This window comes from Rhinopithecus roxellana, chromosome 8 (assembly GCF_007565055.1).
Source record: "Rhinopithecus roxellana isolate Shanxi Qingling chromosome 8, ASM756505v1, whole genome shotgun sequence".
NCBI lineage: Eukaryota > Metazoa > Chordata > Mammalia > Primates > Cercopithecidae > Rhinopithecus > Rhinopithecus roxellana.
The window spans coordinates 87312464-87326751 of record NC_044556.1 but is presented as its reverse complement, the minus strand read 5'-3'; the positions used below and the strand labels follow the sequence as shown (position 1 = coordinate 87326751).

The 14288-nt window shown below is 43.7% G+C and overlaps 1 protein-coding gene across 3 annotated transcripts in view; it reads left to right on the top strand.

Moving 5' to 3' along the window:
* The window catches only part of NVL (nuclear VCP like), a 97519-nt gene extending 89525 nt beyond the window's left edge, over positions 1-7994 (top strand). Inside the window, exons 21-23 of one of the 3 annotated variants that reach the window (XM_030936717.1) lie at positions 2750-2838; positions 4687-4757; positions 7669-7994. In XM_030936717.1, coding sequence (XP_030792577.1) covers positions 2750-2838; positions 4687-4757; positions 7669-7713 — 205 coding nt within the window. In that variant the 3' untranslated portion in view covers positions 7714-7994. Of the gene's footprint in view, positions 1-2749; positions 2839-3066; positions 3459-4686; positions 4758-7668 lie in introns of those variants that run through there. The other 2 variants (XM_030936719.1, XM_030936718.1) reach the window with 2 other exon arrangements.
* The last annotated feature ends 6294 nt before the right edge of the window (positions 7995-14288 follow it).

The following is a 14288-nucleotide window of genomic DNA, read 5'->3' as shown; positions in this document are numbered from 1 at the left end:
GTGGCATGATCATGGCTCACTGTAGCCTTTACTTCCTTTACTTCCTTTGTTGAGAAACAATCCTCTGACCTCGGCCACCCGGATAGCTGGGACTACAGGTGCACGCCACCATGCCCAGCTAATTTTTTAAAAAAAATTTTTGTAATTATGGGGTCTTGCCATATTGCCCAGGCTTGTCATGAACTCTGAGCTTAAGTAGTCCCTCACGCCTCAGCCTCCCAAAGTGCTGGGATCACAGGTGTGAGCCACCACGCCCGGCCCTTTTTTTGCCCTATTATGTCCTTCTAATGTAGCAGTGATTCTCAATGAAGAGAAATTCATCAGTCTCAGGGAGGGGTGGTGAGATGCAGATGTAAATGCCCCTACCTTCCCTTAAATAGGATGTGCCTCACCCCCTAGTTAGGAATCAAATCCATACCAGTCTTTATTTAAATGATGTGGCCAGGCACGGTGGCTCAATGCCTATAATCCAAGCACTTTGGGAGGCCGAGGTGGGTAGATCACTTGAGTTCAGGAATTTGAGACAAGCCTGGCCAACATGGTGAAACCTTGTCTCCACTAAAAATACAAAAATTAGCCGGGCATGGTAGCGCACGCCTGTAATCCCAGCTACTAGGGAGGCCGAGACAGGAGAATTGCTTGAACCCAGGGGGTGGAGGTTGCAGTGAGCTGAGATCATGTCAGTGCACTCCAGCCTGGGCAACAGAGCAACACTCCATCTCAAAAATAAATAAATAAATAAATAAAATTAAAAATAAAGAAATGACCTTACTGCTTAGGGGACTACTTCTTGAGTAGTTTACTGCTTTAAGGGCGGGAGCAGTGGCTCACACCTGTAATCCTAGCCCTTTGGGAGGCCAAGGCGGGCAGATTGTTTGAGGCCAGAAGTTCAAGACCAGCCTGGGCAACATAGTAAGACCCCATCTCTACAAAAAAAAATAATAATAACAGCTTTAAGTTCTCAAATCTGAAAAGATTTTCAGTAACAGAGGTGGTTTTGGTGGCGGAACTTGCCCTGGTCTAAATCTTTTTGATATACCAAGTAGGCTGTCAGTCTGTGAAGGGGTTAGGGCTAAAGTTGAATGGTGTACATTTTGGATTTTCTTGCCACTATAATCACAGTTTGAGAGATACTACACTACTACAGTCTTTAGCTGTCTGTTTGCGTTAGTTAATGGTGTCTCCATCAGTGTTAGATTTGATACTGGGGGAAGGAATGAATACCCCAGCGGGCATGTGATTATTAAATAATGTTACAACCCTAACATTTAGCCAACAAAACACCAGATTCAGTTGAACATTTAAGCTCTGTGGGTCTTTACTTTTATATAGTATGTGTCTGAGGCAGGAGAATCACTCAAACCCGGGACACAGAGGTTGCAGTGAGCCAAGATCGTGCCACTGCACTCCAGCCTAGGTAACAGAGTGAGACTCCATCTCAAAAAAAAAATTTATATAGTATGAGGATTATCAACATTATATAATAAGTTTAATGTCCAGAGATGAGGTTTTTTTAAAAAAATTCATTTTTTATTTTCATCTTTTCTTTCCAAGACTTCTGAATAATAGAAGTGAGGTTTTTATCCCCAAATTCAAACACTTTCTCAAAGAATCTCCAAGAATCCTGTTTCAGCTGTAAAGTAGTGCAATGAGTGTCTTTCATTTAACTCAGAACTGTGCTGACTCAGCATATTATTACATGAAATAATTAAATAAGTGAAGGCCTGTTTGTATTTGTCATATTTTAAGTAACTTATGATGTGTTCATTCAGTTTTAACTTGAGTCAGCTGCATTAAAGACTTTCCAGGGTTTGTATTTTTCCCTTCTGAACTTGGAGCCATAAGTGACTTTTTTGGGGTTTTTTTGAGACAGGGTCTCACTCTGTCGCTCAGGCTCACTATAGCCTATGCCTCCCAGGCTCAAGCAATTCTGCCATCTCCACCTCCCAAAGTGCTGGAATTACAGGCACGACCCACTGTGCTCAGCCCATAAATGACTTTTTAATAAGCTTACTTTAGACGTTATGTAATACATGAGTATGCTAGTCAGCACTTTAGCCTTTTATGCATTGTATTGTTTCCTCCATCATTTCCTTTCTTCTTGAGTTTAGTTTTTTGTTTTTGTTTTTGTTTTTTAATTGGGACAGAGTCTCACTCTGTCGCCCAGGCTGGAGTGCAGTGGTGCGATCTTGGCTCACTGCAACCTCCACCTCTTGGGCTCAAGTGATCCTCCCACCTAAGTGGCGTGAGCCACTGCACCTGGCCTAGAAATATCTTACGTAAAAGCTAAGAGCAGGCTGGACGCGGTGGTTCACACCTGTAGTCCCCACTTTGGGAGGCTAAGGCGGACAGATCACGAGGTCAGGAGATCGAGACCATCCTGGGTAACACGGTGAAACCCCGTCTCTATTAAAACTACAAAAAGTTAGCCAGGCGTGGTGGTGGGCGCCTGTAGTCCCAGCTACTCGGGAGGCTGAGGCAGGAGAATGGCATGAACCCGGAAGGCGGAGCTTGCAGTGAGCCTAGATTGTGCCACTGCACTCCAGCCTCGGCGGCAGAGCAAGACTCCATCTCCCCAAAAAAAAAAAAAAAAAAAAACCTTAGAGCTCTTTCCTACTGATTCATAATCAATTTATTTCTCATCTTTATTGGTCACTTTCTTTCCTCATTATTTAATATATAACTTATATGGGTTTTTTCTGGGATTTTGCAGTATCTAGGAATATAAATCACTATTATTTTATTGTAGGGGCGCAGATCTCTCTGCTTTGGTAAGAGAAGCTTCTGTCTGTGCCCTGAGACAGGAAATGGCAAGACAGAAGAGTGGAAATGAAAAAGGTACGATTCTCTCCAGAATCTCTCAATTCTGATTATGATACTTAAAACCACTGTTGCCCTGGAAAATGACCATTTTCCAGTGTCTATTATCTATGATATTAAAGCTAACGTTTTTCTAATGAGACTGTTAGAAGCTGTTCTGAAATATTAGGTAACCTCTGTTGCTGACAATTATAATAATAGCAAAGTTATTTAGTACCGCTCTAATAAAGAGTACTGTCCCTATAGGCAAATGGATCCATTCACTGTCTTCATCATGAGTTTGGGCTGCTTATCAATTCTGGAAAACCTTATTCTTTTGCTAAGGTGATATCTACTTGCCTGTTAAAATGCGGCCTAAATTGGAGACCTTAGAAAATATACAAGATAAGTGAAATTTGGAATAACTTTCCATATACTGAGACTTTCCTTTCAAAATACAAGCTCTGTGTATTGTATTATTTGATGCTTTGGGGTCGTCTCAACAGCTTTACACCATCCTTCACATTTGACAGTCTCTTTAATTTTACTATTTGAGTGCATATGCGGAAAAAAAACTGTCTGCTGGGTGTGGTGACTCACATCTGTAATCCCAACACTTTGGGAAGCTGAGGCAGGAGGATTGCTTGAGCCCAGGAGTTTGAGAGCAGCCTGTGTGAAAAACCAAGACGCCATCTCTATAAAAAATGTAAAAATTAGACTGGCATGATGGTACATGCCTGTAATCCTACTTTTGAGAGTGAGGCCCAGGAGTTTGAGGCTGCAATGAGCTATGATTGCCCCACTGCACTCCAGCCTGAGTGACAGAACAAAACCCTGTCTCTTTTTTTTTTTTTTTTCGGAGACGGAGTCTTGCTCTGTCGCCCAGGCTGGAGTGCAGTGCTATGATCTGGCTCACTGCAACCTCCACCTCCTGGTTCAAACGATTCTCCTGCCTCAGTCTCCCGAGTAACTGGGATTACAGACATGTGCCACTACACCCAGTTAATTTTTTTTGTATTTTTAGTAGAAACGGGGTTTCACCATATTGGTCAGGCTGGTCTCAAACTCATCTCGTGATCCACCCACCTTGGCCTCCCAAAGTGCTGGGATTACAAGCCTGAGCCACCACGCCCGACCTAAAGCTCCCTTCTAATCCAGTGCTGAGATATTTTATATATAAAATATTCTATGATATTATGGTTTCATAAGATCTCATTGTGTGTTGCATACTCTTAAATATTAATACTATGGAATCCTACATTCTATTCCCAGTTAAATTTATTTGAATTATCTGAATAATTCTGGTTCTTCTTCATAAACATCACCATTAAGTTAAACAATGCAAAGAAGCCTACAAAAAGTACCAACTTATGAGTGGCAGGTCTCTTAGGGTGGTTTTGGATTAAAATCTGATGAGCAGAATATATCTGGCTAGAATACTGTTCTGAAAAAGAATAGAGCCCATCTCAGCACTGATCTCTTTAGTGGACCCCTTGAAAGCTTCGAAGTCTTTCTTTTTTTTTTTGAGATGGAGTCTCACTCTGTCGCCCAAGCTGGGATCTCAGCTCACTGCAAGCTCCGCCTCCCAGGTTCACACCATTCTCCTGCCTCAGCCTCCCGAGTAGCTGGGACTACAGGCACCCACCACCTCACCCGGCTAGTTTTTTGTTTTGTTTTTTTTTAGTAGAGACGGGGTTTCACCAGGTTAGCCAGGATGGTCTCGATCTCCTGACCTCGTGATCTGCCCGTCTCGGCTTCCCAAAGTGCTGGGATTACAGGCTTGAGCCACCGCGCCTGGCCAACTTCGAAGTCTTTCAAAGGAAGTTAAGTTCTAAGTCGGTTAGCATACCATACTGAGATGTGTATATTTGTGCATTTGCTCCATAGGTGAACTCAAGATTAGTCATAAGCATTTTGAAGAAGCTTTCAAGAAAGTAAGATCATCTATATCAAAAAAGGTAAGCAATGCTGTTAAATGTATGAAGGAAACTAGAATTTTAGACCAGTAGATATGACCTCATGAATTAAACTGTTTTACAGATTGTTTTGTATACTACTTCTACTTCCTTAAAAAAGAAATTACATGGTTCATTTTGATCTGAAAACAAGCAAAATAATTGCCTTTGTGAGAATGTTCTTGAGAGATTTTAATTTTATATGTTTCTTAGGGACTGGAGCACAGTTTTCCTAACTAGATTCTCTAACAACTGTTTATTCAGAGAGAGAATGACCTCTTCTGCCTCCATAGTCTCAGAATTTTTAATCATCTAATTCAAGTATCATTTGACCTACTCTACCCTTTTTGACAAATGGCTTTGTATTTCTTGGAGCTAAACTAAGCCATAGGGACTTACCCATACATTTCAGGGAAATAAAAACATCTTCACCATAGGTGGGAGAAGGGTTAAAAAAAATCACTCTGGAGCTGGGCACGGTGGCCCATGCCTGTTATCTCAGCTACTCAGGAGGCAGAGGTGGGAGAATGGCTTGAGCCTAGGAGTTCAAGATCAGCCTAGAAAACATGGTGAGACCCTGTCTCTACAAAAAAAAATTAAAACTTAGCCAGACATGGTGGCATGCCCCTATAGTCCCAACTACTTAGGAGGTTGAGGCAGAAGGATTACTTGAGCCCAGGAGGTTGAGGCTGCATTGAGCCATGATCACACCATTGTACTCCAGCCTCAGTTACAGAACAAAGCCTTGTCTCAAAAACAAACAAATAAACACAGAAGAAAAACACACTTCAAGTATTTCTTTGGGATAAATACACAGGAGTGGAATTGCCACCCAACGTTTAAAATGTTAATTTGCCAGTCGTGGTGGCTCGCACCTGTAATCCCGGCACTTTGGGAGGCTGAGGTGGGCAGATCACGAAGTCAGGAGTTCGAAACCAAACTGGCCAATATAGTGAAATCCCATCTCTACTAAAAATACAAAAATTAGCTGGGTGTGGTGGTGCACACCTGTAGTCCTAGCTACTTGGGAGGCTGAGGCAGAAGAATCACTTGAACCTGGGAGGCAGAGGTTGCAGTGAGCCAAGATTGCACCACTGCATGTCAGCCTAGGCAACAGATCAAGACTCAGTCTCAAACAAACAAAAAAAAAATTTGACCACAGTGAGATTCTACTACACACCTACCACAATGACTAAAATTTAAAAGATTGGCAACACTAAATAGTGGCAAGGACATGAAACAGCTGGAACTTTTTTTTTTTGTTTTTGAGACAAGAGTTTTGCTCTTGTTGCCCAGGCAGGAGTGCAATGGCATGATCGCAACTGACCACAACCTCCGCCTCCTGGGTTCAAGCTATTCTCCTGCCTCAGCCTCCTGAGTAGCTGGGATTACAGGCATGCGCCACCATGCCCGGCTGATTTTTTGTATTTTTAGTAGAGAAAGGGTTTCTCCGTGTTTTTCAGGCTGGTCTCCAACTCCCAACCTCAGGTGATTCACCTGCCTCAGCCTCCCAAAGTACTGGGTTACAGGCGTGAGCCACCAAGCCTGGCCTGGAACTCTTACACATTGTTGCTGAAAATGTAGATAAACCACACTGGCAAACATTCTGGCAATTTCTTTTTTGAGACGGTGTCTCGCTCTGTCGCCCAGGCTGGAGTACAGTTGCGTGATCTCTGCTCACTGCCAGCTCCGCCTCCCAGGTTCACGCCACTCTCCTGCCTCAGCCTCCCGAGTAGCTGGGACTACAGGTGCCCGCCACCACGCCTGGCTAGTTTTTTTGTATTTTTAGTAGAGATGGGGTTTCACCGTGTTACCCAGGATGGTCTCGATCTCTTGACCTCATGATCTGCCCATCTCGGCCTCCCAAAGTGCAAGGATTACAGGCATGAGCCACCGCGCCCGGCCCAGTCTGGCAATTTCTTATGAACAGTAATATAGTGTAAGAAGCTTCTACTTTCCCGGCCTGGCACAGTGGTTCATGTTGCAGCACACCAACATTGCACATGTATACATATGTAACAAACCTGCATGTTGTGCACATGTACCCTAGAACTTAAAGTATAAAAAAAAAAAAAAGAAAAGAAACCCCATCTCTACTAAAATACAAAAACTTCGCCAGGCATGGTGGTGCACACCTGTAGTCCCAGCTACTCAGGAGACTGAGGCAGGGGAATCCCTTGAACCTGGGAGGCAGAGATGGCAGTGAGCCTAGATTGTGCCACTGCACTCCAGCCTGGACAACAGAGCGAGACTCTGTCTCAAAAAAAAAAAGAAGAAGCTTCTGCTTTTGCCTCTTTTCCATCTGGTTTCAGTGTAGTTTAGAATTGTGCTTTCTTCACTAATTAGATAGGCATAAGAATCTTTTGACCTGATATTTTAGGAAAACTTCGGTCAACAGTTTTGAGAGTCATGGGAGACCCCTATGGAAAGCAGCATGTATAGGACTTAGATTAGGATTTAGATGCAGGAAAGTAAAATGTCACCTCTCTTTAATAGTAAATTAGTCAGCAAGAGCTACTATGACAAAGTACCACAGACTGGGTGGCTTAAAAAATGGAAAATTTATTTTCTCACAGTTCTGGAGAGTATTGGGCAGGGTTGGTTCTTCTGAAGCCTTTGTCCTCACTGACGGCTGTCTTCTCCCAGCGTGTGCACGTGCTCTTCCCTCTGTGCACATGCTCTTCCCTCCTGTGCCCTAATCCCCTCTTTTTGTAAGGACACCAGTCATATTGGATAAGAGTCCACCTGTATGACCTCATGTTAATCCAGTCTCCTTTACAAAGACCCTCTCTCCAGTTAGAATCACATTCTGAGGTCCTGCGGTGAGGACTGCAGCATGTGAATTCTGGGGGGCACCATTCAGCCCATAGCAAGCAGTGATGGACTCTATATTCTGTGTTCTCCCTCCTTACAGGATCAAATCATGTATAAACAGTTTCAGGACTCCCTCAGCTGGTGACATCTCCAGCAGCTGGCTTAGAGGAGCCCATCAAGCTGGCAGAGAATCCTCTACACTCTCTGAAGGACCTGCTTTCAGCTGGACACAGGTGCGGCCTCATGTAAATATTTTATTTTCAAGTGAATGAGGCCAAGCTGAAGCTGAAGATTCTTCCCATCTGGCCAGCCTTGTGGGAAAATGCCTTCTTCCTCTTTAAGAAAAAGGAAAATTTTTAAACTGCTGAAATAAAATGACTGTTACATTTTTCAAATAAAACTTTTATTTGAGCCATTTTGACTATACAGAAAAGTTACACAGAACTCCTTCCCCGCCCTCCGCAACCATCTCCTACATAACCCTTCATCAAAGTCAGGAAATTAATACATAGAAACATCGCTGCCATCTCCATTCAGTCTTCCTCCATTCAAGTTTCTCTAGTTGTCCTGATAATGTCCTTTAAAACAGGTCCCTATCCCCAGGTTGGAGACCGGTACCTATCTGTCTCCTGTTAGGAACCAGGACACGTACAGTGGGAGGTTAGTGGTGGGCGAGCGAGCATTACTGCCTTAGCTCCACCTCCTGGTAGATCAGCAGCAGCATTAGACTTTCATAGAAGCGTGAACCCTATTGTGAACTGTGTGCTTGAAGGACGTAGGCTGTACGCTCCTTATGAGAATCTTATGCCTGATGATCTGAGGTGGAACAGTTTCTTTCTGAAACCACCTCCCCCAGCCCCATCTGAGGGAAAATTATCTTCCATGAAACCAGTGCCTGGTGCCAAAAAGGTTGGGGACCACTGCTTTAAAAGGAGGCCACTGCAGTTAGTTGCTATGTTCTTTAATCTATTTTAAAGTGTGGAACAGTTCTTCAGGTTTGACTTTTGACCCTTGTGAAGGTTTCAGGCCAGTTACTTTGTCAAATGCCTTCAGTGAGGATGTGTCTGATGTTTTCCTTGTGATTACACTCAAGTTATGCATCTTTGGCAGATTACAAAGTGACACTGTGCACTCATCATGTGGCATGCAATTTCAGTTTGTCCTGTTACTCATGATGTTCACTGTGATCACTTAAGGTAGTTCTACCAGGCTTCTCACACTATAAAGTTACTCCTCACTCTTTTTTTTCACTTTGTAATGTATGTGTATTTTATGGGAAGTTACTTTGAAACTATAAAGTCCATTCCTCGTCAAACTCAAGCATTACCATTTTTTAATATATTATCCTTTATTATCATTATGATATTCAAACTGTCCCAGATTTGACTCTCCTTTGGCCTCTATATATGTCTGATGAGTCCCTAGGCAATACTTTGTAAAGGGCTTGATTTTTGCTGTGTTTAATCTCAACTTGTCATTTATAGTGTTGCTCACAATATATCCTGAAGCTATATATAGATGGGTCTGGTTACCTACTTTTCCTTCTTCTTAAATTTTTACTTCACTTCATTCTACAGAAATTTTTAGGCTGCTTTCAAGAATGTGGGCCAGGCACAGTGGCACATGCCTGTAATCCTAGCATTTTCGGGAGGCCTAAGTGGGAGGATCACTTGAGTTCAGGAGTTCAAGACCAGCCTGGGCAACATAGTGAGACCCCCATCTCTACAAAAAAAAAAAAAATTTTTTTTTGCAAGGCCGGGCATGGTGGCTTATGCCTGTAATCCCAGCACTAGGCCAAGGCAGGCGGATCGCCTGAAGTCAGAGTTCTTGACCAACCTGGCCAACTTGGTGAAACCCCATCTCTACTAAAAATATGAAAATTAGCCGGGTTTGGTGGCAGGCACCTGTAATCACAACTACTCAGGAAGCTGAGGCAGGAGAATCGCATGAACCTGGGAGGCAGAGGTTGCAGTGAGCCGAGATGGCACCATTGCACTCCAGCCTGGGCAACAGAGCGAGACTTGGTCTCAAAAAAAAGGAAAAAAAAAGTTTACAAAAATGTGATGAAAAATGTTACTAAACGCAAATCAGGGTTGCAAAGGTCAATAAAACACAGTCCTTTTTTTTTTTTTTGAGGAAGAGTCTAGCTCTGTCGCCCAGGCTGGAGTGCAGTGGCACAATCTCAGCTCACTACAAGCTCCACTTCCCAGGTTCAGGCCATTATCCTGCCTCAGCCTCCCAAGTAGCTGGAACTACAGGTGCCCACCACCACGCCTGGCTAATTTTTTGTAATTCTAGTAGAGACAGGGTTTCACCATGTTAGCTAATATGGTCTCAATCTCCAGACCTCATGATCCGCCTGCCTCGGCCTCCCAAAGTGCTGGGATTACAGGCCTGAGCCACTGTGCCCAGCTAACACAGTCCTTTTTTTGAGGAGTTCGCAGAAGGATTCAGACATCTCAGCAGAGTATGACCATGCCCAGTGAAAGGGCATGAAGAAGAGGGTACCTTAGGACACCAGAAGAAGGAGCACCAAAAGAGAAAAAAAAGGCAAATCAGGATCACATACTAAAGGTAGGTGATTAAGAATGAAGGGAAGCCGGGTGCGATGGCTCGGGCCTGTAATCCCAACACTTCAGGTGGCCGAGGCGGATGGATCACGAGGTCAAGACATCAAGACCATTCTGATCAACATGGTGAAACCCCATCTCTACTAAGAATACGAAAATTAGCTGGGTGTGGTGGCACGCACCTGTAGTCCCAGCTACTCGGGAGGCTGAGGCAGGAGAATTGCTTGAACCCAGGAGGCGGAGGTTGCTGTGAGCCAAGATCATGCCACTGCACTCCAGCCTGGTGACAGAGTGAGACTCTGTCTCAAAAAAAAAAAAAAAAAATTGAAGGGAAAATTGGAATATGCACCAGAAGGTCTTAAATTTGAGGAGTAGATTCAACTCTGCTTGACATCCACCCAATCCTGAGAAACACAGGTATATCATAGATGTGGGTTATGAGAAAAAGCAAAAATCTTCTTGACAATTAAATATTAGGTCTAAGTATCCAACTTGCTGGTAGTTTAGCTTAACCTCGACATAAAATTTAGAATGCATAAGAGAGCAGACTGGCTGCGTGTTCGTTGGCTTTGCCAGTCAGGTATGGTACAGATTGAACAGCAGGCAGATACTGCGACAGCTAGTGTGACAGCGGATGCTGCCAGCACTTCTGCAAATGGAAGGGAAGATCATATTTTTCAGCATGATCTGTGTACTACACACTGCCAAATGTTATCTTCTTTAACACTCCCAACTCATACTAGGGATCAAATAGCATTATCCCCATTTCATCAAAAAGAAAAAGGTTCAGAGCTTGTTCAAGGGGACTCGCGGAACCATCTGAATTCTGGTCTACAGTGGTCTAACTTTTATTTCTTTTATTGAAAAAGATCCAGTCCTCTGTTCAGAAACTCCCGGAATTATATCCTCTGTTCTAGCACTGTCAAAGATTTAGCCATTTCATTAAACACTTTGTACTGAGCATTACTGACATAATGGTGAACAAACTCAGAACTTAATGTCCAGTGTGGTGTGTGTGGCAGAGAGCTTATCGCCCCATAATGTCCATTCTTTCCTTCTACCTTTTAGTAAGAAGGGCTCTTGCTGCCAGGAAAGTGACTAACAAACATCTGGCTAGTATAATATAAACAGAAGTGATGGGAACAGCTTCTGGTTACATCCTTATAAGGAAGTGACTTGGGTTGCATTAACCCATCATTAACTCAGGGCAGGCTACATTAAACTCATACACCTTCTCCCAGAAGTGAAGACCCTGGCTATGTCCTTGAAAAGTCATAATTTGTTTAAAAAAGAAGGTGCTGCCTGTCATTTTAACTCCATGCTGCCCTTCCCGGGGCTAGAGAGTGAGGAGCTGATGATGAACCTGTTTTGACCTTGTAAATGGAGACAACATCCTAGGGAATGACAAAGTAATAAAACACAAGGAACCAGGATCGTAGGCAACCCTTGTGGCAGTTTCCTCACCCCTCAGATGGTCGATTTGCCTGACTTGTGTGTGTGATCTTTACGTTGCTTAAGCCATTTATATTTTGGTCTCTGTGGAAGGAGCCAAATATCCAAATTAATACAGCATTCAGACAGGTAAAGAGACAGTCACAAAACAGTGTGAAAAGGGTTGAAAAGGGATAAGAATAGTCACCAAGCGAAGAGCACAGGGCAGGAGCAGCTAGTCCATAATTTGGAATTGGAAAGTTCTCCCAAGAATGCAATGTGTCAGCGGAATCCTGAAGGCCAAGAAGATGAAGGAAGGAGGTAAATGACCTGAGCAGAGAACAAAGGCCTGGATGAGGGAGGCGCTGGTGTCAGTGGGAAGAAGCAGGTGGCCTCTCATATTTGTATGTAGGTTATTGCTGAAAACATGCTCAAGTAGTAGTTACGGGAGGATCTTATTTCCAAAAGCTAAAAATGTAAAATTCCTTATTACCCTAAAAAGTATAAGTAGATAAAAAATATAGTACCCTATACTTTTTATCTGTCACTATTCAAGATCTCACTGTTTGAACTCAGGAACTGAATAGATTTGGATACATTTTTTGGATAAATCCCTCACTATTTGAAATTGAACTACTCACATTCCAAAGCTGAGAAGCCAAATAGATTTGGGTGAGACGGTACTGCTTATGGTTCAGACTCTAGCCTCATTGCTTTTGCTTTGGATCATGAGACTTATGCTTATCACTATTATCAACATTCGTTTTTCATTTTCTTTCTTTTTTTTTTTTTTTTTTTTTTTTTTTTTTTTTTTTTTTTTTTTTTTTGTGAGACGGAGTCTTGCTCTGTTGCCCAGGCTGGAGTACAGTGGTGCGATCTTGGCTCACTGCAACCTCTGCCTCCGAGGTTCAAGGGATTCTCCTGCCTCAGCCTCCCGAGTAGCTAGGATTGCAGCCACGTGCTACCACGCCTGGCTAATTTTTGTATTTTTACTAGAGACGAGGTTTCACCGTGTTGACCAGGCAGATCTTGAACTCCTAGACTTAAGTGATTCCCCCACCTCAGCCTCCCAAAGTGCTGGGATTACAGGTGGGAGCCACTGTGCCCGGCCAAGGGTAAGGGTTCTGTCAGTCAGTGTCTCTGTAGCACCCAGCCCAGATTCTGGCACACAAAAAGCATTGAATCAAAGTGAAGTGATTGAACTGTTCCTCAACAACATATTTGTCCAAATTAGACTGCTGGGGCACAGTTCCTCCAGGTGAGAATTTTTAATGTTTGCTCACCAGGTAATAGAAGTTTGACTTTGTCATATGAGCTGGACACAGTGGCTCACGCCTGTAATCCCAACACTTTGGGAGGCCGAGGCAGGCAGATCACCTGAGGTCAGGAGTTCAAGTCTAGCCAGGCCAACATGGTGAATCCCCATCCCTACTACAAATACAAAAATTAGCCAGGCATGGTGGTGTGCACCTGTAATCCCAGCTACTCAGGAGGCTGAGGCAGGAGGATTGCTTGAACCCAGGAGGCGGAGGTTGCAGTGAGCTGAGATCGTGCCATTGCACTCCAGCCTGGGCAACAAGAGGGAAACTCCGTCTCAGAAAAGAAAAAGAAGTTTGACTTTATCATATGAAGAACGATGAAGAGCTGGGTGCAGTGGCTCACGTCTATAATCCCAACACTTTGGGAGCCAAGGCGGGTGGATCACCTGAGCTCAGGAATTCCAGACTAGCCTGGGCAACATGATGATAAACCCTGTTCGTACAGAAAATGCAAAAATTAGCTGGGTGTGGTTGTGACTGCCTGTAGTCCCAGCTACTTGGGAGGCTGAGGTGGGAGGATCACTTGAGCACAGAAGGTTGAAGCTGCAGTGAGCCATATTTGTGCCACTGCACTCCAGCCTGGGTGACAAAGCAAGGCCCCAAAAACAAAAACGATAAAGAGACGTGTTGGCCGGGCGCAATGGCTGGCCGAGTGCAGTGGCTCACACCTGAAATCCCAGCACTTTGGGAGGCTGAGGTGGGCAGATCACAAGATCAGGAGTTTGAGACAAGCCTGACCAACATGGTGAAACCTCGTCTCTACTAAAAATACAGAAATTAGCCAGGTGTGGTGTTGTGCATCTGTAATCCCAGCTACTTGGGAGGCTGAGGCAGAAGAATTGCTTGAACCTGGGAGGCGGAGGTTGCAGTGAGCTGAGATGGTGCCACTGCACTCCAGCCTGGCCAACAGAACGAGACTCTGTCTCAAAAAAAAAGAGACGTGAATAGCTAAACATTCCAATCCTACATACATATAAATGAATATGTATACATATGTTCACCAAAATAGCAGCATAATTCATAATAGATCAAAACTAGAAACAAACCAAATGTTCATCAGCAGTAGAACAGATAAATGGGGTGTTTTCGCACACTAGAATGTAGTATGACCCAGCAATGACAAACTGACTGTAACAACATGGGTGACTCTCATAGATGTTGATTGAAAGAAGCCAGTTCTTATGTGATTCTACTGATTAATATATATAAAGTTCAAAGACAAAGCCAATTGATTCCATTAGTAGGCTGATACTTAGGGAGAGGTGGTGGCTGGAAGGAAGCATGAATAAGGGCTGCCCCTGGTGTGCCAGCCATGCCCTCCTTGATCCAGGTGATGCTTATGTGGTCGTGTTTCCTTTGTGAAGATCCATCATGCTATGTGTTTATCTGGGCTCTTTTCT